Source organism: Biomphalaria glabrata, chromosome 11 (genome assembly GCF_947242115.1).
Source record: "Biomphalaria glabrata chromosome 11, xgBioGlab47.1, whole genome shotgun sequence".
NCBI classification, from domain to species: Eukaryota; Metazoa; Mollusca; class Gastropoda; family Planorbidae; genus Biomphalaria; species Biomphalaria glabrata.
This window is the reverse complement of record NC_074721.1, coordinates 31,992,521-32,019,915: the sequence shown is the minus strand read 5'-3', so window position 1 is coordinate 32,019,915 and position 27,395 is coordinate 31,992,521. Positions and strand designations below refer to the sequence as shown.

The 27,395-nt window shown below is 41.4% G+C and overlaps 1 protein-coding gene across 1 annotated transcript in view; it reads right to left on the bottom strand.

The window, feature by feature from the left end:
- Positions 1-27,395, bottom strand: part of LOC129921852 (ETS translocation variant 4-like) — an 87,614-nt gene that overhangs the window by 25,910 nt on the left and 34,309 nt on the right. Inside the window, exons 4-6 of the mRNA XM_056005034.1 lie at positions 22,471-22,527; positions 5,728-6,364; positions 3,028-3,320 (exon numbers count right to left, since the gene is read on the bottom strand). Coding sequence (XP_055861009.1) covers positions 3,028-3,320; positions 5,728-6,364; positions 22,471-22,527 — 987 coding nt within the window. The remainder of the gene's footprint in view (positions 1-3,027; positions 3,321-5,727; positions 6,365-22,470; positions 22,528-27,395) is intronic.

Here is a 27,395-nt window from a genome sequence, read left to right as displayed (position 1 = left end):
AGAGACCCGAACAAGGCACTGGCCCCAAAACACCCCAATAGAAAGAAAACTATATGGAGAGCTCCCTGATCTGGGAACCATTGCGAAGTTCATCTCATATATTGATCTAGTCATCTGAACACTCCAACAGTTCATCTCGTATATTGATCTAGTCATCTGAACACTCCAACAGTTCATCTCATATATTGGTCTAGTCATCTGAACACTCCAACAGTTCATCTCATATATTGGTCTAGTCATCTGAACACTCCAACAGTTCATCTCATATATTGGTCTAGTCATCTGAACACTCCAACAGTTCATCTCATATATTGATCTAGTCATCTGAACACTCCAACAGTTCATCTCATATATTGGTCTAGTCATCTGAACACTCCAACAGTTCATCTCATATATTGGTCAAGTCATCTGAACACTCCAACAGTTCATCTCATATATTGGTCAAGTCATCTGAACACTCCAACAGTTCATCTCATATATTGGTCTAGTCATCTGAACACTCCAACAGTTCATCTCATATATTGGTCAAGTCATCTGAACACTCCAACAGTTCATCTCATATATTGGTCTAGTCATCTGAACACTCCAACAGTTCATCTCATATATTAGTCTAGTCATCTGAACACTCCAACAGTTCATCTCATATATTGGTCTAGTCATCTGAACACTCCAACAGTTCATCTCATATATTGGTCTAGTCATCTGAACACTCCAACAGTTCATCTCATATATTGGTCTAGTCATCTGAACACTCCAACAGTTCATCTCATATATTGGTCTAGTCATCTGAACACTCCAACAGTTCATCTCATATATTGGTCTAGTCATCTGAACACTCCAACAGTTCATCTCATATATTGGTCTAGTCATCTGAACACTCCAACAGTTTATCTCATATATTGGTCTAGTCATCTGAACACTCCAACAGTTCATCTCATATATTGGTCTAGTCATCTGAACACTCCAACAGTTCATCTCATATATTGGTCTAGTCATCTGAACACTCCAACAGTTCATCTCATATATTGGTCTAGTCATCTGAACACTCCAACAGTTCATCTCATATATTGGTCTAGTCATCTGAACACTCCAACAGTTCATCTCATATATTGGTCTAGTCATCTGAACACTCCAACAGTTCATCTCATATATTGGTCTAGTCATCTGAACACTCCAACATAACAATGGGAATGAGGAAGAGAGAAAGAAAATATTTCTTTTTTTTTTCGGTTTTCAATTTAATGTGTTCAAAAATATTTTTTTTTCTGGATTATAATTATCAATTCCGTTTCCTTGTAACTCTCTCTCGTTTGACTCTCCCGACTGTGTTGTATTTGATTCTTCTCTTCCAATTGGTCCTGGCTTCATTCTGCCAGGCTCACAATTCCATTTAAAACCGTCACTTTTTTTTTACCCTCTAAAAAATCAAAACAAAATGACTAGCCATCAAGTCGACTGTCACACACACACACACAATGGTCCAACTCACGAGTGAGTTTAGTGAGGACTTCAGCCAGCATAGCGTGAGTACATTGTGGACAGTTGTAGTGACGCCTGAGACGTGAGGGGTCAACTGGAGGACTGATGATCAAATCCGCTAGGTTTAGTCTTGACAGACAGGGTTGGGGACAGACAAGTTGGGAATTGCTAAAAGGCTTTCATCTTTATGAGCGTATCTTAGTTTATTTTTTCATTACTCGTATATATGTAATATTTCCCAGTAGTATTGAGTCCTTCATCACAAGTAAAGTAAAGTTTCCCTTTCAGACCTTGCGATCTATGGGGATATTAAGGTCATCTGTTTCTTTGGCCAACCGTTAACGGGTGTCATGTGACCAGCACAACGACCAACCGCCTTTACTTTCCCCAACTTAAGTCAGGTACCCATTAGAGCTGCCTGGACTCAGGAGCGCTCTAAAAATCCAGAAATTCAAAATCCCAGTGTTCACCGTGATTCGAACACGGGACCCCCAGGTTCGGAAACCAAGCGCTTACTCACTCAGCCACCGCTCCTCCTTCATCTCAAGACCCAGTGAATAAGTTCACACTGTGCTCAGCAACTTGTTGTTAAAACAATGGCAATTGACGTTGGGCATGTGGTAGTACTGCTAGCCTGCTTTGGCTACCCAATCATTGGGTCACTAACTCAAATGCAATGGAGTTTGAGACTTTTCCTTGTGATTTGACTCACATTATAGGCATACTACTCAATGGAAAAATGCTAACTGTAGGGAATTTTTTAAAAGAAGTTAATCAGCTCATTGTTTGCTTACTTTTTTAAAGCAGAAAATACAGTAAGAGAAAAAAAAAAGAAGCAAAAGCTATATAAGAAATGTGGGAGCGATGTAATGTAATGATGTAATGACTGCCTGGTTGTGCGGTTTGCGCGCTGGACTATCGTTCAGACTTATCGATGGTCTCGGGTTCAAACCCTGCCCGCTCCCATCCCCCGTCTTCCTGTGGGAGGCTTGGACTAGGAAGTTATCTTCAACTCTGAAGGAACATCCGAAACATGTCAAACATTTGACAAAACATAAGAAAAACGTAAGACAATGAAAAGACGAGTGATTGGAAGAGATTTGGAAATAATGTAAATAGACGTGGAAAAGAATGCTATATTGAAAGATCACTACTATTACTATTATTAGTAGTAAACATTACTTTGTACTACAAGTGAAAGAGTCAAGACATTTGATTCCTCGGGCTGAAATCTGCACACAAAAATTATTATACGATTTATTAAAATACTTCGCTTATCAATGCTTTCGTATTATGTACACTGGATGCCACCCTCTCCCAAAAAAAAAAAAAGCTCCATTTATGAAAATTCTAAAAATACTTCGTAAACTATTTAAAGTGCGAATTAAGTAGAAAAAGGCGAATAGCGGACTGACCAAGATCAAATGAGAAATGGCATGTTGGCCTTGACCTGGTCAACTCCCTTCCTCTCATAGACATACCCACGCAGTCACACACACACACACTTTATCCAAAGACAGCACTAACAATGCTAATAGTACAACTTACCGCAATAGGAATTAGCCTCGTTGGTGTGGTCACGTGGTTCTTGTTTGACGCTCACGTCTGCCATTGGTCCATGCGGGTAGCCATGGTGATGCCTTGCCGCCGTGACCGTCAGGCTGAAGTTCCGGTCCTGCAGTTCCTGATGCTTCAACAACGGGGGCATGATGTTGTAGCTGTGATGGAGTTGGTTTGTGGGCTGTGTGTGGGCGTGAGGGGGCACTTGGATCTCGTGGTGGGGAAAGTGGGGAGTGGGGCTCAGGTATCCATGACTGGGCTGTGAATGAGGTCTGGAAAATCTGGCGAGAAAAAAACAAACCAATATCAATCATAATGATACACGCCAGCACAATGTAGAAAGCATCTAATTGTGAAAAAGATGCTGCGGTCTGTAAAGCCTTTTTATTAAGCAGGAACAAATGTTGTCGCAAGAGAAAGAGTCGACCTTATTATGGTATAAGCATTTTGTTTCTTCACCAAAGAGAAGGTAACTATTGAACACCTATTGATTTCCTCTAAATGATACTTGTCTTATCAAGAACTTCTTTGGAAATAAAATATTGTGCTCTTTAAAAAAAAAAAATAGCCGTGTTCCTTAAAAGTGCATGAAGTGCGCTTTGCAGCAATAAATATGAGAGGTCGCTGATTATGGGAAAAAACGCAACAGGAAACAACCGTTTCTATAACAGGTAGCGCGTGCCTGTGAATTAGAACAAGACTAGCGCATAATTATTGAACCAAATTAGTTTTAAAAACGCTTTGGTTCAGACTACATTGTATTTTGATTTTTGTAATATTAGGCATACAACAGTCATGGACTAAACAACTAATATTAGGTGTTTCTTATACCGCAATGTCATTGTTGCATGTTCTCATCATTTTATTGTACTAATTATAATAAGATAATGTCTTTGGGTAATTCGCGCAAATACAAATCATAACATCTTTACTAAGCAATATGCTACTTCTGCTATTGATATTGTAGCCAGCCACATAAACTCATGGCAATAGAAAGCTTTATATTTTAAACTGGACAGAGGCTTAGGATTTATTGTTGCCCAACAAAACGTGTCAAGGAAGGCAAAAACTTCTTGTTCTGGATTGTCTTTCCTTAGTAGTTTATTTTTAGTTCCTTTGGACATTTTTGATACTCGTAGTTCTCTTCTCCCATAAGAGTTCACTGATTTCTCTGTAAATGTGCATCAAAACAACTTATAGTTTTTGGCGACCTTGTCACGTTATAACTGTATGTAAAATGTTTGTTTTACATATTTCGGATGTTCCTTCAGAGTTGAAGATAATTACTTCCTAGTCCAAACCTCCCGCAGGACGACGGGGGATGGGAGCGGGCTGGGTTTGAACCCGGGACCATCGATAAATCTGAACGACAGTCCAGCGCGCAAACCGCACGACCAGTCAGCCAACCTGTATATAGTGATACCTTAATACTAAATATCTCAGTTTATGTATCATATCTCAGTTTGTGTATCATATCTCAGTTTGTGTATCAAATCTCAGTGTATCAAATCTCAGTTTGTGTATCAAATCTCAGTTTATGTATCATATCTCAGTTTGTGTATCATATCTCAGTTTGTGTATCATATCTCAGTTTGTGTATCATATCTCAGTTTGTGTATCAAATCTCAGTTTGTGTATCATATCTCAGTTTGTGTATCATATCTCAGTTTGTGTATCATATCTCAGTTTGTGTATCATATCTCAGTTTGTGTATCATATCTCAGTTTGTGTATCATATCTCAGTTTGTGTATCATATCTCAGTTTGTGTATCATATCTCAGATATCGTGATGAATTATCTCAATCTAGAGCTAGGATTCAATCTTCAATCTAGACCTAGGACTCAATCCTAGTATCTCAATCTAGACCTGGACTCAATCCTAGTATCTCAATCTAGACCTAGGACTCAATCCTAGTATCTCAATCTAGACCTAGGACTCAATCCTAGTATCTCAATCTAGACCTGGACTCAATCCTAGTATCTCAATCTAGACCTAGGACTCAATCCTAGTATCTCAATCTAGACCTGGACTCAATCCTAGTATCTCAATCTAGACCTGGACTCAATCCTAGTATCTCAATCTAGACCTGGACTCAATCCTAGTATCTCAATCTAGACCTGGACTCAATCCTAGTATCTCAATCTAGACCTAGGACTCAATCCTAGTATCTCAATCTAGACCTGGACTCAATCCTAGTATCTCAATCTAGACCTGGACTCAATCCTAGTATCTCAATCTAGACCTGGGACTCAATCCTAGTATCTCAATCTAGACCTAGGACTCAATCCTAGTATCTCAATCTAGACCTGGACTCAATCCTAGTATCTCAATCTAGACCTAGGACTCAATCCTAGTATCTCAATCTAGACCTGGACTCAATCCTAGTATCTCAATCTAGACCTAGGACTCAATCCTAGTATCTCAATCTAGACCTGGACTCAATCCTAGTATCTCAATCTAGACCTAGGGCTCAATCCTAGTATCTCAATCTAGACCTGGACTCAATCCTAGTATCTCAATCTAGACCTAGGACTCAATCCTAGTATCTCAATCTAGACCTAGGACTCAATCCTAGTATCTCAATCTAGACCTGGACTCAATCCTAGTATCTCAATCTAGACCTGGACTCAATCCTAGTATCTCAATCTAGACCTAGACTCAATCCTAGTATCACAATCTAGACCTACCTGACATCCTGATGAAACAAACATTCTAAGTTCCCGCTTGTGTGCTGCTGTTGGTTCGGATGTGTCTGATGTTGGCTGTGGTGAAGCTGGTGCTGATGGACATGTTGTTGTTCTCTCTGCTGCTGGTGCTGCGACTGTTGCTGACCTTGCTGTTGTAAAGGCATCTGTTGTGGCTGATGCTGAGCGTCGTGAGTGTTGTGGTGATTAGGCTGGAGGGGCGGCTGGTGCAAGTGGAATCCCATAGTGTCTTTGAACGTGGCAGCGCTGGAAGACATGGGCGCCATTCTGTCCGACGATATAGGCGTCAGCGCACCAGCGGGCATGAGGTCCTTTTCCGATGAAGCAGAGGAGGCAACGGAAGAAGACGGGGAAGGTGAGTCGCTGTGATCGAAACAAGCCTGGGCGAACGGCGCCCCATCGTGGTAGCCGTATTTACCGTGTAATATTGTGTTGTTATTGTTACTAATACCGTTGGCGTTGTTTAGGTGCAGGGCGTTCCCCATTGACCCGTGACCTACTTTTACCCCGACTTGATTTGAAGAGCTGGTGCTTTTAGCAAAGGAGGAGCATAGAGGCTGAAGGTCAGAGTTCACGTTCGCCTCAATTTTGTCCGATGACGTCATCTTTGCACTGTCAGCTACAATCAAACAAAACAAAACAATTGTTACAGGGATTTCATTGAGATTTACAATTAAATGTTTCTAGTGCCCCAACAGTCCAACAGAATAAAGGATAGGTTAAGGTAGTGATTGTAAGAACGATAGATCATCATTAGCAACAGAGAACTCAATGTAAGCGAGGGTTTTAGCGTCTCACATCGAGACCAATCGGTTTAGAAGGCCTCAACACTGACCTGCGAAAACAACCTGTGGTTGACGTTACGACTTGTGACGTAGCAACGAGCTACACGAGCTGGTGTACACTGCCAACAGATTACGACGTCACAATTCAGCGTTCAGTTATTCTCTGTGGCGTAGTTAGGAATTTGTCATCATTTGGGTGGGCCCGAGAGGCTTGACCTCTTTGGGGCCGCTACATTTTGCGTAATATTTAATATTTACTGTAAAAAAAAACCCACTCATTTGGGGGCTCCCCTCAAGTGGGGGCCCGAGGGATTTTCAAATTCTCCCCCCCACCCTAGCTACGCCTCTGATTGTTCTATAACAATTGGTATCGCTCATAACCTCTCTTCCATAAGCCCTGGCTACAAACGTTGCAGTTGTTCTTTCTAACGAGTATGTTTACATACATATCCTGGTGAAGAATGGGATTTTTAACTTCAGGATATTTTGGCGCCTCTGAGTCCAGCCAGCTCTAATGGGTACCAGACATCAGTTGGGCAAAAGTAAAGGCGGTTGGTCGTTGTGCTGGCCACATGACACCCTGGTTAACAGTGGGGTCACAGAAACAGATGACCATTATATCATCTGCCCTATAGATCGCAAGGTCTGAAAGAGGAACTGTTATAAAAAGATTTGTGTTTTATAAACTAATGTCAGAAACTCTCGCGCCAAAACGGCTGCACCAAGTGACAATCGCGTCATAAATAGCTGCGCCAAAACGTTGCGTAACGTTGTTGCTGTTGTTTTTCTATGTTCTTAAAGTCTATGATAACTTTTGTACACTTTTTAAGCACCCCAGAACCGCATTTTCTAAGCTCATTCGTTTGTAGCCTACCACAAAATAACTTCGCAAATAAAGGAAACAATAAACTTTCGCTCTTTGACAGCGGCGTCACTTACAACGTATTTAGAAACAACGTCAACTAAGTAGTGGTACTAAAGCTGAGTTGATACGAAAATTAACAGCTTCAATGTTATGCAGAAAAGAATCCAGTTCTAATTATAGATTAGGGCATTAATTAAAAAGAAAAAAAAAACACTTCAAATTATAGTTGACGACAGTGTAGTTCCATTCTTACACATAAGTCATTTACTTACATAATACTGTTTGGTTTATCGTAAAAAACAACAACTAATTGATTAATACTCATTTGTGTGATTCAAAAGAAGTAAAAACAAACAACTGTCACAGTGGTCATATAACGGTCACTTCCCCCCCCCCCCATCTCCGTCTCTTTACCACTACAGCTAAATGCCTGCGTCGGACAGATATCAACATTTGTTAGCCAGTTGACGCCCATGTCCTCTAGAAACCGCCGCCCCTAATTAGTCCTCGGGGGGGGGAGACCAGATGACGTCACGGGCCCCATGTGCGGACGGTCCCCCCTCCACCTCCTTACCCCAATCGGTATCCGACGTGGCAGCTTTAATATGGACCCGAGGGTGATGGGAGACCTCGGAGTGACAGCCCGTACAGACGGTCAGGCGCACGAGCCCGCACAAACACACACACAACCCCCTGTCCCATACACACACACACACAGTCATCAGATCAGAGAGGAACTGTCGCGTCATGCAGAGCGCTGATACAATGAACGCTCTCAATAATGCCCATGTATTTTTAGATGTACAGATGTAGCTAGTCAAGGAAGAGGGTCAAAGGGTGTCGATCCCTAGGAACTCTGTGACTGTTAGCTCGCCAAGGAAGAGGGTCAAAGGGTGTGGATCCCTGGGAATTCTGTGACTGTTAGCTCGCCAAGGAAGAGGGTCAAAGGGTGTGGATCCCTGGGAATTCTGTGACTGTTAGCTCGCCAAGGAAGAGGGTCAAAGGGTGTGGATCCCTTGGAACTCTGTGACTGTTAGCTCGCCAAGGAAGAGGGTCAAAGGGTGTGGATCCCTGGGAATTCTGTGACTGTTAGCTTGCCAAGGAAGAGGGTCAAAGGGTGTGGATCCCTTGGAACTCTCTGACTGTTACCTTGCCAAGGAAGAGGGTCAAAGGGTGTGGATCCCTGGGAATTCTGTGACTGTTAGCTTGCCAAGGAAGAGGGTCAAAGGGTGTGGATCCCTTGGAACTCTCTGACTGTTACCTTGCCAAGGAAGAGGGTCAAAGGGTGTGGATCCCTGGGAATTCTGTGACTGTTAGCTTGCCAAGGAAGAGGGTCAAAGGGTGTGGATCCCTTGGAACTCTGTGACTGTTACCTTGCCAAGGAAGAGGGTCAAAGGGTGTGGATCCCTGGGAATTCTGTGACTGTTAGCTTGCCAAGGAAGAGGGTCAAAGGGTGTGGATCCCTTGGAACTCTCTGACTGTTACCTTGCCAAGGAAGAGGGTCAAATGGTGTGGATCCCTGGGAATTCTGTGACTGTTAGCTTGCCAAGGAAGAGGGTCAAAGGGTGTGGATCCCTGGGAACTCTGTGACTGTTAGCTTGCCAAGGAAGGGGGTCAAAGGGTGTGGATCCATGGGAACTCTGTGACTGTTAGCTCGCCAAGGAAGAGGGTCAAAGGGTGTGGATCCCTTGGAACTCTGTGACTGTTAGCTTGCCAAGGAAGTGGGTCAAAGGGTGTGGATCCCTTGGAACTCTGTGACTGTTAGCTTGCCAAGGAAGAGGGTCAAAGGGTGTGGATCCCTTGGAACTCTGTGACTGTTAGCTCGCCAAGGAAGAGGGTCAAAGGGTGTGGATCCCTGGGAATTCTGTGACTGTTAGCTTGCCAAGGAAGAGGGTCAAAGGGTGTGGATCCCTGGGAATTCTGTGACTGTTACCTTGCCAAGGAAGAGGGTCAAAGGGTGTGGATCCCTGGGAATTCTGTGACTGTTACCTTGCCAAGGAAGAGGGTCAAAGGGTGTCGATCCCTAGGAACTCTGTGACTGTTAGCTCGCCAAGGAAGAGGGTCAAAGGGTGTGGATCCCTGGGAATTCTGTGACTGTTACCTTGCCAAGGAAGAGGGTCAAAGGGTGTGGATCCCTGGGAATTCTGTGACTGTTAGCTCGCCAAGGAAGAGGGTCAAAGGGTGTGGATCCCTTGGAACTCTGTGACTGTTACCTTGCCAAGGAAGAGGGTCAAAGGGTGTGGATCCCTGGGAATTCTGTGACTGTTACCTTGCCAAGGAAGAGGGTCAAAGGGTGTGGATCCCTTGGAACTCTCTGACTGTTAGCTTGCCAAGGAAGAGGGTCAAAGGGTGTGGATCCCTTGGAACTCTGTGACTGTTAGCTTGCCAAGGAAGAGGGTCAAAGGGTGTGGATCCCTTGGAACTCTGTGACTGTTAGCTCTCCAAGGAAGAGGGTCAAAGGGTGTGGATCCCTGGGAATTCTATGACTGTTACCTTGCCAAGGAAGAGGGTCAAAGGGTGTGGATCCCTTGGAACTCTATGACTGTTAGCTTGCCAAGGAAGAGGGTCAAAGGGTGTGGATCCCTTGGAACTCTGTGACTGTTAGCTCTCCAAGGAAGAGGGTCAAAGGGTGTGGATCCCTGGGAATTCTATGACTGTTACCTTGCCAAGGAAGAGGGTCAAAGGGTGTGGATCCCTTGGAACTCTATGACTGTTAGCTTGCCAAGGAAGAGGGTCAAAGGGTGTGGATCCCTTGGAACTCTCTGACTGTTACCTTGCCAAGGAAGAGGGTCAAAGGGTGTGGATCCCTGGGAATTCTATGACTGTTACCTTGCCAAGGAAGAGGGTCAAAGGGTGTGGATCCCTGGGAATTCTATGACTGTTACCTTGCCAAGGAAGAGGGTCAAAGGGTGTGGATCCCTTGGAACTCTATGACTGTTAGCTTGCCAAGGAAGAGGGTCAAAGGGTGTGGATCCCTTGGAACTCTGTGACTGTTAGCTCTCCAAGGAAGAGGGTCAAAGGGTGTGGATCCCTTGGAACTCTGTGACTGTTAGCTTGCCAAGGAAGAGGGTCAAAGGGTGTGGATCCCTTGGAACTCTCTGACTGTTAGCTTGCCAAGGAAGAGGGTCAAAGTGTGTGGATCCCTGGGAATTCTGTGACTGTTAGCTCTCCAAGGAAGAGGGTCAAAGGGTGTGGATCCCTTGGAACTCTGTGACTGTTACCTTGCCAAGGAAGAGGGTCAAAGGGTGTGGATCCCTTGGAACTCTGTGACTGTTAGCTTGCCAAGGAAGTGGGTCAAAGGGTGTGGATCCCTTGGAACTCTGTGACTGTTAGCTTGCCAAGGAAGTGGGTCAAAGGGTGTGGATCCCTTGGAACTCTGTGACTGTTAGCTTGCCAAGGAAGTGGGTCAAAGGGTGTGGATCCCTTGGAACTCTGTGACTGTTAGCTTGCCAAGGAAGAGGGTCAAAGGGTGTGGATCCCTTGGAACTCTGTGACTGTTAGCTCTCCAAGGAAGAGGGTCAAAGGGTGTGGATCCCTTGGAACTCTGTGACTGTTAGCTTGCCAAGGAAGTGGGTCAAAGGGTGTGGATCCCTTGGAACTCTGTGACTGTTAGCTTGCCAAGGAAGTGGGTCAAAGGGTGTGGATCCCTTGGAACTCTATGACTGTTACCTTGCCAAGGAAGTGGGTCAAAGGGTGTGGATCCCTTGGAACTCTGTGACTGTTACCTTGCCAAGGAAGAGGGTCAAAGGGTGTGGATCCCTGGGAACTCTGTGACTGTTACCTTGCCAAGGAAGAGGGTCAAAGGGTGTGGATCCCTGGGAATTCTGTGACTGTTACCTTGCCAAGGAAGAGGGTCAAAGGGTGTGGATCCCTTGGAACTCTGTGACTGTTACCTTGCCAAGGAAGAGGGTCAAAGGGTGTGGATCCCTGGGAATTCTGTGACTGTTAGCTTGCCAAGGAAGAGGGTCAAAGGGTGTGGATCCCTTGGAACTCTGTGACTGTTACCTTGCCAAGGAAGAGGGTCAAAGGGTGTGGATCCCTTGGAACTCTGTGACTGTTAGCTTGCCAAGGAAGAGGGTCAAAGGGTGTGGATCCCTTGGAACTCTGTGACTGTTAGCTTGCCAAGGAAGAGGGTCAAAGGGTGTGGATCCCTTGGAACTCTGTGACTGTTAGCTCTCCAAGGAAGAGGGTCAAAGGGTGTGGATCCCTTGGAACTCTGTGACTGTTAGCTCTCCAAGGAAGAGGGTCAAAGGGTGTGGATCCCTTGGAACTCTATGACTGTTACCTTGGCAAGGAAGAGGGTCAAAGGGTGTGGATCCCTGGGAATTCTGTGACTGTTACCTTGCCAAGGAAGAGGGTCAAAGGGTGTGGATCCCTTGGAACTCTGTGACTGTTACCTTGCCAAGGAAGAGGGTCAAAGGGTGTGGATCCCTGGGAATTCTGTGACTGTTAGCTCGCCAAGGAAGAGGGTCAAAGGGTGTGGATCCGTTGGAACTCTATGACTGTATCTCAAAGACACTCAAATTTCAAATGGAATTTTAGATGGAATTCATTTTGGGTACGTTATAAACAACAACTAGGAAAGATCAACACAAAATAATTAAACTAGTGTTGCCCCAGAGCCATACAAATCTGCAATTCTTGCCTCAGAAACGTATATTTAAAATCCATGGCCACATCAAAAGGTTCTCAGGGCTCACAAAGACCTTTCTTCAGGGAACAGTACCAGGAAGAAGAGGAAGACAGAGGAAGACAACAACAAAGAATGGACAGACCTGTCATTGAATGAAATTCTATCCATGGCAAAGGACAGAGAGGAATGGAGAAAGATGGTTGGCAGATTTTGTGTGGAGCCCCAACGGTTCAACAGACTAAAGGTTAGGTGAAGGTGTCGTGGCTCGCATTGTCGCAATAAATGAATAAATCAAGTTTATTTGTAACCCTACTTACTTACATTAATTAGTGGGATGTTAGAAGAATCGAACACCAATAAGTGTCTCTAAGCATCGTGATCATCCTTGACGATTGTTTTCGGAGATTTATAAAGGGTTATATTGGCAGCAAGGCGTAGAAATCAGTTGTTTGCACGCTCAAAGTTGTCAAGCATGGATTTTTTGGGCTTTGCAGTCAGTTAGTTTCAGCTGCAGATCCGTCGATCAACTTAGCACGAGACGCCCTATCATTGGCAATGTTTTGAGATGCCTATTTTCTACACTGCGTCGACGTTTCCGCGGACCAGATAACGCAGCTTCGCGAGCCGGATTAAAACAATGATGGATGTGCGAAACATAAACTTTGAAACATACTCAACAAAGCACAAACACTTATACACAAGACGAATGCAGCCTTTTGACGGAAGTCCTATCAAAATGTTAGGAACATGCTGACTGATACTGACCTAGTTTTATCAGAATCGAAGAGATTTGGAAGCGGCACAAGTTTGAGAGGAGTTGAATATGAGAATATGGAGACGCTCAGGTCTCAGCTCATGCGAAGAAACTCAGCATTGTTGATCCAACAATATTTTAAAAAATGGCAATGTCTTCGATTCCAAACATTAAGGGTGAGTGCGGTGTTTCACATGGGCTACGCAAACCCATTTGCGACCTGCATATTTTTCCACATCTGGTACAGTTTCAGCCGTTGTCCGCTAGGGGTCTATTTATGTTATTCTTCAAGTCTTCTGCGCCTGTCCTCTACTAGGGCTAGGGTTTTTTTCTCTGGGCCTCAAATGTGTGTCCCGCGGACTTCGTGAAAGCTCTTCAACTGTCATTTTCAAAGACCATATACTGCCAGCTGCTTTCTTCTATGCCAGTGTGGGCAAAATGGCGCCAGTTGATCTTTAGCACTTCCGTGGAACACCTCTGTTACACCGGTCCCTGTTTAATTAAGCTAGCCAAAAAAAAAAAAAAAAAAGATCGATTTTGGCTATACGATCGTCCTGCAGGAAGTGTACGACCCAATGCAGCTGTCCAAAGGTAATCAGTGTTTCTAGAAATAAACAGATAAAGATGAAAGACAACTGGAAGACCACAGAAGAGCGGTCACAAAACTACGGCTCGAGATTATTAGTTAAAGCTGGGGGACTAACATACAAATAATGAGCTTCCAGTGGGGCACCCGAAATATAGGCTGCAAACCTACCGCACCAAGATAATTGGCTACAAATGGATCACACAGAAAAAAACAACAGGGGCACTTACCAGACAAATAGAGATAATAGACCAACTTTAAGAGTCGACTCTCTAATGTGTTAAATACTATGCTAAAAAGTGTACAATTAAATATTGTTAATGTTTTGTTTTTTTATTTCTGATCAACGGATACACCGAAGAATCAATTTTAAAAAATCCCCTGCTGCAATTGTGTCAATATTCGCACTGAGAATGTTCTAGATTTACAACATGGCTGACCAATTGTGGTACAAAATGTATTCTCATAACTGACATCAGGCTAAATAATTATGATTTTCATATGGTAACACAACCTTTTTCTGGAACATACATAGCCTTTATGTCTTCCATTTTTTTTATATTCTAGTCTTAGGCGTAACAAAAGAGAATCTGAATGCAAGGGTTCACGAGTCCACGGACCTGACTTATTGATCCGACTCTGAATCCATTATATTAATTGGCGGTTGTATTCGCGGCTCCTTTCTCTCGTCTCGCTCCCCCTCCCCCCCTCCAACTCATCAAAAAAGGTTTCCCAGGTGAGAAGTCGGGGGGGAGGGAAGGTGTGAATATATTCCTAAGGCTAGCGGGGGGGGGGGGGGTTAAAAAAAAGAAGGGTGAGCGGACTGTGCAATGCAGAGATCTAAAGACGAGATTCCAGTGACTGAATCCGCCCGTCTCCATGGGTGTCCTTAGTCAGACTGATTCCTCTTTTATTAACTCTAATTAAATCAATCAATTTGTCTCTTGAGTTAGCGCCCTTGTAACAAAAAAATTTAAATAAAACAATCCCCAACTTGACGCTGTGTTTCGCTTTTATTCTTTTTCTCTGTACAGTTCAATGCTCTGTTTTGTTGTTTTTTTTTTTTTATTCTTTTGGGCCCGCCACTAGTGCCTGGAAGCTACATAGATCTAGACATGTGTTCTATCCACGGGACAAAATTTTATTTGCTCTTGGCATTTTTTTTTTTTTTGGTAAGCTTTTGTACAACCCGTGAATTGTACAAATTGTATCTCCGAGAAAGTCTTTGATGTTTGGCAACTTGCTCTAATCCATCGCTTTCTCTTTCGTTCCATCTGTTCATAAGATTTACGTTCACAGTCAACAAGAAGCAAATAACTACATTAGCGTCCTGGCTGCAATCAATACTTAAGTATCTTGAACGAATGCATCTTTGCGCATCATAATAACATCACCTTTACAAAAAAACTTAAATTTAAAAAAAAAAAATTTTCTCTTGTTTCTTTGTCATCATCTAAAGTGGACATCTACACGTCATAAGACTACATATACACGTCATAGAAAATAAGACTACATCTACACGTCATAAGACTACATATACACGTCATAGAAAATAAGACTACATCTACACGTCATAAGACTACATCTACACGTCATAGAAAATAAGACTACATCTACACGTCATAAGACTACATCTACACGTCATAGAAAATAAGACTACATCTACACGTCATAAGACTACATCTACACGTCATAGAAAATAAGACTACATCTACACGTCATAAGACTACATCTACACGTCATAGAAAATAAGACTACATCTACACGTCATAAGACTACATCTACACGTCATAGAAAATAAGACTACATCTACACGTCATAAGACTACATCTACACGTCATAGAAAATAAGACTACATCTACACGTCATAAGACTACATCTACACGTCATAGAAAATAAGACTACATCTACACGTCATAAGACTACATCTACACGTCATAGACAATAAGACTACATCTACACGTCATAAGACTACATCTACACGTCATAGAAAATAAGACTACATCTACACGTCATAAGACTACATCTACACGTCATAGACAATAAGACTACATCTACACGTCATAAGACTACATCTACACGTCATAGACAATAAGACTACATCTACACGTCATAGAAAATAAGACTACATCTACACGTCATAGACAATAAGACTACATCTACACGTCATAGACAATAAGACTACATCTACACGTCATAGACAATAAGACTACATCTACACGTCATAGACAATAAGACTACATCTACACGTCATAGAAAATAAGACTACATCTACACGTCATAGACAATAAGACTACATCTACACGTCATAGACAATAAGACTACATCTACACGTCATAGAAAATAAGACTACATCTACACGTCATAAGACTACATCTACACGTCATAGACAATAAGACTACATCTACACGTCATAAGACTACATCTACACGTCATAGACAATAAGACTACATCTACACGTCATAAGACTACATCTACACGTCATAAGACTACATATACACGTCATAAGACTACATCTACACGTCATTGACAATCAGACTACATCTGCAAGTCATAGACAATAAGACTACATCTACACGTCATAGACAATAAGACTACATCTACATGTCATAAGACTACATCTGCACGTCATAAGACTACATCTACACGTCATAACACATCTAAACTTCATAGACAATAAGACTACATCTACACGTCATAGACAATAAGACTACATCTACACGTCATAGACAATAAGACTACATCTACACGTCATAGACAATAAGACTACATCTACACGTCATAGACAATAAGACTACATCTACACGTCATAAGACTAAATCTACACGTCATAGATTACATCTACACGTCATAGACAATAAGACTACATATACACGTCATAGACAATAAGACTACATCTACACGTCAAATAGTCACTTTTGATCTATCATTGAACAGAATGTTTTATTTTAGGTGCACAGAAATACATTGTTGTATGTTGTTAGGTGCACAGAAATACATTGTTGTATGTTGTTAGGTGCACAGAAATACCTTCTTGTATGTTGTTAGGTGCACAGAAATACATTGTTGTATGTTGTTAGGTGCACAGAAATACATTGTTGTATGTTGTTAGGTGCACAGAAATACATTATTGTATGTTGTTAGGTGCACAGAAATACATTATTGTATGTTGTTAGGGGCACAGAAATACATTGTTGTATGTTGTTAGGTGCACAGAAATACATTCTTGTATGTTGTTAGGTGCACAGAAATACATTGTTGTATGTTGTTAGGTGCACAGAAATACATTCTTGTATGTTGTTAGGTGCACAGAAATACATTGTTGTATGTTGTTAGGTGCACAGAAATACATTGTTGTATGTTGTTAGGTGCACAGAAATACATTGTTGTATGTTGTTAGGTGCACAGAAATACATTGTTGTATGTTGTTAGGTGCACAGAAATACATTGTTGTATGTTGTTAGGTGCACAGAAATACATTGTTGTATGTTGTTAGGTGCACAGAAATACATTGTTGTATGTTGTTAGGTGCACAGAAATACATTGTTGTATGTTGTTAGGTGCACAGAAATACATTGTTGTATGTTGTTAGGTGCACAGAAATACATTGTTGTATGTTGTTAGGTGCACAGAAATACATTGTTGTATGTTGTTAGGTGCACAGAAATACATTCTTGTATGTTGTTAGGTGCACAGAAGTACATTCTTGTATGTTGTTAGGTGCACAGAAATACATTCTTGTATGTTATTAGGTGCACAGAAATACATTCTTGTATGTTGTTAGGTGCACAGAAATACATTGTTGTATGTTGTTAGGTGCACAGAAATACATTCTTGTATGTTGTTAGGTGCACAGAAATACATTATTGTATGTTGTTAGGTGCACAGAAATACATTATTGTATGTTGTTAGTTGCCTTCGCGCTGTTTCTTATGCAGGTAGGTCCAAACTGGAGCTAACATTCCAATAACAAAAGAACCCAAACACTATAAAGGTACTTGATCTGGGTGAACGACGTCGGACAAGAAGCTTAATACGTGATGTGTCGAATGTCGTATTCTCTAAATATCTACTTCAGAAATGTATTCTCTAAATATCTACTTCAGAAATGTATTCTCTAAATATCTACTTCAGAAATGCCGTATTCTCTAAATATCTACTTCAGAAAGGCCGTATTCTCTAAATATCTACTTCAGAAATGTCGTATTCTCTAAATATCTACTTCAGAAATGTCGTATTCTCTAAATATCTACTTCAGAAATGTCGTATTCTCTAAATATCTACTTCAGAAATGCCGTATTCTCTAAATATCTACTTCAGAAATGCCGTATTCTCTAAATATCTACTTCAGAAAGGCCGTATTCTCTAAATATCTACTTCAGAAATGCCGTATTCTCTAAATATCTACTTCAGAAAGGCCGTATTCTCTAAATATCTACTTCAGAAATAAAAGCCGACCTCCCTCTGAAGCTGCCAAAGTGCTCTATGTTTTCTTTCGCTTCACTTCAAATACCAGTCTTTTTTTTTTATTACGTGACTTGTTTCTAAGCAAAACGTTCCTTGTTATGAAACAAATAATGTCTCGGGCCTGTCCTAATCGTGTAATAGCACTGCAGAGTTTGTTAATAGATTTAAAACCCAAGGGACGTCCCTTCTGCTAAGTTCCTATTGCAAACAGGACAGTCATCAATGAAAGCATGCGGAAAGAAGTTGTCAGACGAATCAGAGACAGCATGGAGACAGACTGTGTATAACTACTACTTCAAGCATGACGACTGCAAAGTGCTAAATAGTTTTTTAAAAAACTTTGAGGAAGAAAAGCTGCCCTTTCAGAGGGTCAAACCGTTACGTTCAGGATCTGTGGCCCTAACATGCATATTCAGTGGACTTGTGTAAAAGAAGTCAGGAGCATCTATTGTCTCTAGAGGCAAATGGCGCCCTTTTACCATCAGTAGATGAGTTGCTTATGTTAGAATTTGCAGTAGTTAGTATACAAGGAGTTCAATACAAGCATCTGTTCAATTTAACAGTAGAAAAGTAAATTTGTATCTTCTAGTTTTGAGAACTGCATTCACAGATTATGCCTTTGTTAGTTGATTAGGCAGCAGACAGCACAAAATGATTAACAATAACTAAGAAAAATAACCAGACGCAGCCTAGTACAAGTATTAATCTGAGAACATAGCAGGGAATAGCTATCAGTGGAATGGGCAGGCTATCGCTTTGACTATTGGACGCGTGAACAAGGGGGGAAAAAAAGAAAGAAAGAAGCAGTGATGAATGTCCATCTTTGAACTATTCTAATGGATTACGTCGGTCCGGAGAAAGGCTACCATTTCAAACTCCCCACTCCCCTGTTATCCCCCCTGACTACCACCTCACCAATATGTCAACGTAGCCATTTTGTTAGAGATAGGAAAGGTGGGGGGGGGGGGGGGGGGGAGAGTCCCCGGAGAATCAATCAGCTCAGGGCCGGCGCGTGGCAGAGCTCACCTGGGCTGAAACAATAGCCTTTGTGACAGAGGGGGGTCCAGTCGGGCCTGGGCTATCTCTCGTCTAAACAGTGAGGTTAATGCAGTGGTGAGCGCTTCAGTATCTGGACCCAGTGTATTTTCCCCCAGACCCTAACCCTCCCCTTACGCTATTCGGCCCCGATGCCGAGTAGACGCATCGTCTTTAGAGGCAAAATGAAATAATAGGCAAAATCTAGCGTAAGCTAGATTTCTTTGGACCTTCGATCACATGAAGCTGTGTAGATCAAGTTTACAATGAATGTACAAGGTAACTGAGATGCGAGGCTAAATGAACTAACGGTCTAGAGTATTCAGCGTAGGCTAGATTACTTTGGACCTTCGATCACATGAAGCTGTGTAGATCAAGTTTACAATGAATGTACAAGGTAACTGAGATGAGAGGCTAAATGAACTAACGGTCTAGAGTATTCAGCGTAGGCTAGATTACTTTGGACCTTCGATCACTTGAAGCTGTGTAGATCAAGTTTACAATGAATGTACAAGGTAACTGAGATGAGAGGCTAAATGAACTAACGGTATAGAGTATTCAGCGTAGGCTAGATTACTTTGGACCTTCGATCACTTGAAGCTGTGTAGATCAAGTTTACAATGAATGTACAAGGTAACTGAAATGAGAGGCTAAATGAACTAACGGTCTAGAGTATTCAGCGTAGGCTAGATTACTTTGGACCTTCGATCACATGAAGCTGTGTAGATCAAGTTTACAATGAATGTACAAGGTAACTGAGATGAGAGGCTAAATGAACTAACGGTCTAGAGTATTCAGCGTAGGCTAGATTACTTTGGACCTTCGATCACATGAAGCTGTGTAGATCAAGTTTACAATGAATGTACAAGGTAACTGAGATGAGAGGCTAAAGTTGACTTTCAGTGACACGTGACTGTCTATAGACTTTTTATTGGTTTGCGTTTCGGACTGGAGTCACGGTGGTCCCACGTTCGATCCTTGTCCGTTTCCGTCCCGCGTCGTTCCTTCGGGACGTGTGGGCTTGTACGTTATGATCTCCACATTTGAAGGAACGTTTGATATTTGTAAAACGGAACACGGGACAGAAACTAGGCCCTGAAGTTGTTCATAGAGCCGGGCCTATGGTGGCGAGTCTTTGGTTTGATTAAGTTAATTATCATTGAGTGTCGGTTATTTTTAATCGTTAGTTGTTTGTCCTGTCATTTTGTTTTTCATGCTGTGGGCTGAAATTGGGGCAGATGTCCTTCTCTAACACCCAGTCCGAGAGAACATAAGATTAAGAAAAACTTCTAAGCATGACCTAAAACCTAACAACGGCTTACAAATAAAATATAGGCAGCCATGAGGGAGAATGAGGAGGGGGGGGGGAAAGGTGCATTGATCGAATCCCAGGAACTGATCAACACCCTGCAGCCGATCATGAGCTGTCAATGCGGACACGTGACCACCTTTTATCTCCATGTGTCTCCTTGCCTCCCTAATGACACAGTCAACAATTATTTAAATGCTCCCTCCCCCCTCCCCGCAAACCTCGCTCCTCCACACCCTCCCTTTGGCTCCTCCAATATCATCAGACTGCTCAATCTTTCTTTCTGGACTGTGAAGGTTGTTTTTTTTTTTGTTGAAAGTTTTGAATGACATGCCAGAGATAGTAGAGTGTCCCCTACTTTGTACACAGGCACTGGGATATGATTAGAGAGAAAACTATTTCTGTAATAAAGAGAAACCCTGCCCTCCCCAGCACAGCGCTGGCACATAACCGCATGATTATAAGTAGCGCATAAAAACAATGTAAAAAAGTTATGTTTAAAATGCAATAAAATCATTAATGCAATAGCTAGCATAATGTTTAAAATTGTTTATGAAAAAAAAACAACAAAAAACAATCCAACATATATAAAATAACACCACATATAAAAGACTAATAGTTTTTTTTTTATAATAAATTCACTTCTTAGCGGCTGCGAAAGGAGAAAAGCCGCAATTAGTTTTGTGCAGTCTGTCCGTCTGTCATATTTAGAGCTCAGAAAGTAGAAAAAGATATAGAAAAAAATATTTTGAAGCTTGCAAAGTTCTGGTGCAACGGTTATAATTTATTATTTTAAAGTGAACCTTTTTTAAGCCGTTTTCATAATAATACTCTATTATAAGAAAAACAGAAGCGGAAATGTAGAACAAAAGAATGTGAGGGTTTATTTTTATTGTTATAACTTTTACAGTTACAGTTTTGTTCTTTCCCAAAAGAAAATTATACAAAAATACATTACTAATTTGTGTTTCACCATTGTACGATCTTCTAATAATTTCTGAAATTATTATTTTTTTTTTTTAAAAAAGAAAGAGGAAAATGATCTATGTGTAAACTTGTAAAGACATTTTAAAACTTTTAAGCTGACTGAGGATTTTGCTACAATAAGAATAGTATAACATACTATTCTCGTATAGACATATCAAGACAACGTTTTGTCTGCCTTCAGTCCTGTTGCGATGGAACCGGAAGTCCTCTGTCTGTCTGCCAGTGCTTACAATGATAGCCGTAATCCAGGCATTTAACAAGATCGGGCAGCGCTTCACGAAGAGATTGCCAATGCCAAGAAACTCAGCGGCGACGTCTGGACCTGGCTCAAATTTGTACATCTGCCATCAACTGTGAGAGTGGCACAAACAAATGTGAATCAATTCCAGAAATGGCTGCAGTGGCCAATGAACATTTGAGCCAGGAACGTTGTCAAGATGCCTTATAGACAATTCTTCCTGAGACGGCTGAGGACGACAATTTTGTGTGTGTGTGTGTGTGTGTATTAAAGTCTGACTTCAAGTGGGTCACCAACTCTTTCACGAGTCGTCCTTAGAAAAGAAAAGCGACGTTTTGGATCAATTAACAACAACAACAAGAGCTGTCACTACCGCTCAATGTGCCACGTGGATGACGCCATCGACAACCATCAGGATGGAGAGACAACGATCGCGACATCGTCTCGAGAGAAAACTGGCCAACCGGAGAAGGAGAAAGTGGCACCTGCAGAGAGCATGTGGGGAACACCCTCCAAGCTGATCGACCTCCCCTTGCACTGCCCAACCTCTACTACCCTGTGGTGAACATGTTTTCTTTTCGGGACGAAAAAGGTGCTAAGAAGGGGACAGTGTTATAACGCTGCCATGCACACCGCCATCCAAGCTAGTGCAGTAGGTGCGCACTGTTAGGGACTAGAAAGAGAAAGAATGTTGACATTGAAGAAGAGAACGAAGTCTAGAGCCGATGAAGACGCTAAGCTCAAGGCAGGCGTGGTTGTTATGTGTTTGTGACGTCCCGTGAATAAACGTCTGTATACGATGAGTTGCCTTCCTGAGAATTTATTACAATATTAACAATTTAATACGGGTAACAATATCACCTGGTCCATTAGCACCATAGCGCCGGCACCATTTTATTGGAGGGTAAGAGTGAGGCTTTTATAGTTTATACTACATAGAGCGAACCCTTAGGAGACCACATTTGAGTTTGTGTTTTTACACAAACACTCTTTGTAATCTTATTATGTAGAGATTTCGTTCAAATTCATAACAGATTGAAAAAAAAATGTAACAGAGAAGACTCACCCGGATGACGCAACTCTTCCCTACTTCTGAACTGCTCCTGATCAGTTGTACAGTGAGCTAGGGAACAAACAATAAACAATAAATCCTTAACATAAACATTTGATACATTACACATACTTTGAAGCTCTAAAAAACCATAAATACCAAAAGTCAAATTTAGCGTAACAAAAAATGACTTCATGTGCATTAAAAGAAATGTTAAGTAGTTCTGTACGATTTCCTATACACGGAATGCTACTTGAAACCAATGATGCAACTGTAAGTGAATGATGAAATAAAAAAGTAAAGTTCCTCATTCAGACCTTGCAATCTACGGGGCAGATGATGTAAAGGTCATGTGTTTCTTTGGCCAACAGTTAACTAGCAGGGTTTGTAAAATAGCTAGGCATGTGTTAACTAGATAGACAGGTGTAATATAGGTAGATAGATGTAATATACATTCAGCAGTTCGTAATGTATGCTTAAATATTCTAATTTTTTTTTTTTTAAATAAACTCATCAGGCAACCAAGCATTGAGCAAAAACTGCTCCAAAAGTAGTACAATGATTGAAGTCTTAAACTCGTTCACTATTACCCTTACGGATGATAAAGGTTTTTATTATTATTATTATTATTATTATTATTATTATTATGTTCAGTTTTTCCTTTCTTTTCCTAAACTCATGAGAAAAGACAGCTGAGAGAGAGGGAGAGAGAGAGAAAGAGGGAGAATGAAAGAGAGAGAAAGAAAGGAAGAGAGATAAAGAGAGAGAGAAGAAGAAAGGAGGGGGAGAAAAAAGAGAAAGAAAGAGAGAAAGAAAGAAATAGAGAGAGAGAGAGACAAAAATAGAAGGAAAGAGGGGATGGAGTAAGAGGGTGACAAAAAACAAAACAAACTGTGTCCTCCAGGACGTAAAGACGGTCAAAGGAGGTCTCGTTCTGCCACACAGATTTGTTCAACTATCTTATCATTGGCTGACCCTTTAGTGCTCACCTCTCTCTCTTGGATCAATACATCACATCCCCCACCCCTCCTCCTGAACACACACACACACACACACGCACGCTGTCTAAAGTGTGATGTCTTTGATTAGCTGGGAGACAAAAAAGGAGGGGGGGGGATATGAATGGGAAAACTCTTGAAGCGAAACAGTCAGAAAGCGTGTACACCACGTACCTATGATGACAACGTTTTCCTTCATTGAATGAAACAATGATATCAAGGTAACACAGGGAGTTCGTGGTAAACAAGAACTCTTAGGCGTACCCTGTGGGTCCGTCGTGTTTACACATTCTTTGCACACAAATCGCATTCATAATAATCTCATTGAAGTAAGCAATATGAAATCATCATTATCATCAGTAGACGTTGTGGGATAGACTAAATAAAGTTGCAACAATGTTTAAGAAACTGAACCTTAACTTACAAATTCAAAAACAGTAATCGTAAAGACACATATTCCTTATTCTAAGACACATTTGTATGGGTTGGGTTGGAATCGGTTTACTTGAATCCGCCAGGAAAACCAATGACCTAGCAGAGTCTATCTGATTAACTAGCTCGAATAGGTTAACGCAAGTATGCACATAAAAAAGTAAAGTCAAGTTCCCCTTTCAGACCTTGTGATCTGTAGCGCAGATGATATTTCTTTGCTCCACGTTTAACGAGGGTGTCATGTGGCCAGCACAACGATCACGCATAGGACCAATTTTTTTTTCTTTTTAACGACGTCTATAATCTATCTATATATATATATATATAGTTCTCTTCATGGCTCAAGAGTTTCTACACCAAGTAATGGAAAGATCACTCTTTTATTTCTTCAAGTCGGACGGACTAGAGTTACCCAACGTAATTTTAGAGGCGAAAAACAAATAGGGGGGGGGGGGGAAGAACAAGTAGTATTCACCCGTCACTAAATAGCAGGGCCGGACTTAACTGTTGTGACCAAGAAGTCATGGAAAGAGAACAAGTAATCTACTCTGTATTCACCTGTCACTAAATAGCAGGGCCGGACTTAACTGTTGTGACCAAGAAGTAATGGAAAGAGAACAAGTAATCTACTCTGTATTCACCTGTCACTAAATAGCAGGGCTGGACTTAACTGTTGTGACCAAGAAGTCATGGAAAGAGAACAAGTAATCTACTCTGTATTCACCTGTCACTAAATAGCAGGGCTGGACTTAACCATTGTGGGGCCCAATGCGAAACGGATTTCGCGGGGCCCAGTTTGGGTAGGGATACGGATAATAATTGAAAATTAATAGTTTGTATTAGAAAATATATTCGTCTTTTATTCATTCTTTATTACGCACAGAATTACTTTACGAGCCTTGCGTGTAGCGAAGTCATACAGTATATCATAAGAATTCTGTTTCCTACATAGATCACGCTCAATAGCAAGAATTACCAAATGTTTCAATCTATCTACTAGAATTGTTGAACTAAAGTAATTCTTCATTAGTTTGAGGGGCGAGAAGCTTCTTTCACCAGATTCCACAATTACGGCTAGTGCATAAAGCCGTTTTTTTATTTATCGCGCGTAGGATTGGCGTTTTCCATATTGAATGACACCCCAAAATGACAATTTGTGTCTATATATTTCAGGAGATTTGTAAAAGATTTTAATAATTTCCGGAGATTTCCAGGACTTTTTCGTATATTTTGCAAATTCAGAAGATTTTCAGGAGCTCCTGGTAAATCAGGAGGCCGCGGTAAATCTGTTATAAATTATAAAATGGTTTAATTTAATAATTTACACCTAGAATTAGCGTGGGTCCTATGAAAGTGCGACGTCCACTGCGGTAGCATACGTTGCAGTGGCCTTGGGCCAGCCTGCTAAATAGCGGCGTATGCTACGCCGCCGGTCGACTAGTTTATAATAAAAGAAAAAACCTATCATTGAACACCTTAATTCCCATTTCGCAACGAATCCCAAATTTAGGATATAGAGAGCACTTGGTTTCAGGCGGCTTCAGAACGAGACAGCTGGAGGTCACTTACAAAGGCTGCGGGATACACACTTGAGGCCAAAAGACACAGACGGCGAAAAGAAAATCTAAATCGATCACTGGCGACAATGGTTATGCCTGCGCTTGCTGTGGCAAAATATGTAGGTCAGAGCTGGGGCTGCGTAGCCACAGGAAATAATGCATTCCTCATTGATCTTCGGACTCGAAGACAAGCCTTATTATTATTATGTGCGGGCTGAGTGAACTTCGACTTGTGTTATAACCAATTATCTTTATCCTCTGTTGTCTTCAGCGCCAAGTCACGTGAGGTCATCAAACTCAATACATGGAATTAAATCCAATTTGCGGTGAAATTTGTAACAGTGCAAAAACGTACTGACACAATATTTTCAAGTTGTTTTTGAGTTTTTTTCTTCTTGTGGGAATCAAGTTTCAGGACAAAGACTAATAGGAATATTTTTGCCATTACGATTGAAGATTCTTTTATCCGAAAATGATTAAGAGAGCTTGCGGTTGTGTGTGGAGCTGTGTGTGTGAGAGAGAGAGAGAGAGTATTGTGCTGTCTATATGCAATACCCTCATAACAATTTTAAGTGTCCCCACATAGAAGTTAACACACACAATTGAAGATACTCAAAATCTCAGTTAAACAGAAAGACATTCTGGGTCTTGAGTAGAAAGGAGTGATGTACGCGCGCTGTGTGTGTGTGGGTAGCCTAGAGAATAGACTAGCTAAGACTGCACAATGACAGACTAGAGTCCCCCCTCCCCCAAAAGATATGCGTCAGAGTGCACGTCTCCAGACTAGGCGTGCGATCGAAGTCGCGCCGCTTTCTACAGTGCTGACAAAAGCTCCCGGGCGATGATGTCCATTGACGTGGAATGCTGGCCTCACGGAGATGAGGGCGCGGGCTGCCCCTACAGGTGGGGGAGATTACACGGAAGTGAATAAGGTTTTTGTTTGGGGAGATTTTTGTTTTCTTTTAAATATCTGCCGGGGTTAGAGAATTTCAGGGTTTTTTTTTTTTTTTACTCTTGCTTCACAAATTGATTCCGTGACTTTTTTTTTCTTGTCAGACTCTGAACATTTGAACAACTTTCTGTGAACACTATTATAGAAGATGAAGTTTGAGTTACATACAAACTGAAGAAATCACAAGATTTGATTTGTGTTTTTTAGAAAATTATAAAAAGATAGAAATACACAAATAGTTTATCACCCTTCAAAGAACACAAAATGTTTAATGTACCCAAAGTAGGAGTAACACTTTTATTATTTCAAGAATCTGAAAGACGCTATTGTCTAAAATATTATTAGATTTTTTTTTTTACAGTGCAAGAAAGTGCACATGATTTACTGTAAACCCTTTAATTAGCATATTTGATCACCAAAGAAAAAAAAAAGCTGGATAATTACAGTTATCCACCAAAGATGAAGATTACCCAAAGAAAAAAGATTCAATATCAGTTGACAAATAATCAGGTGTAAAAAAAAAGTACAATTGGTATTAATGGATATTACACTTTTAGATAGAGTGTTATATCGAAATTCGAAATAGACTTTGTGTATTTAGAGAAACATGACTTCCCAAAGCTATGAGTAATGTCATAAGTAATGTCATAAGTAATGTCATAAGTAATGTCATAAGTAATGTCATGAGTAATGTCATGTTTGTTTTGTTTTAACATGTTTTGGATGTCACTTCAGAATTGAAGATTAAGCTAATTAGTTGATTTCCCTTCTCAGACCTTGCAATCTATGGGGCAGATGATGTTTTTGTGGCCCACGATTAACGAGGGTGTCATTTGGCCAGCACAACGACCAACCTCTTTTGTCAGGTACCCAATAGAGATGGGTGGACTTCTAAAGCCACCCTAAAGATCCCGAAATTAAAGATCCTAGTCTTCACCAGGATTTGAACTTTGGACCCCTCGGTTCGGAAGCCAAGCGCTTTACCACTCAGCCACCGCT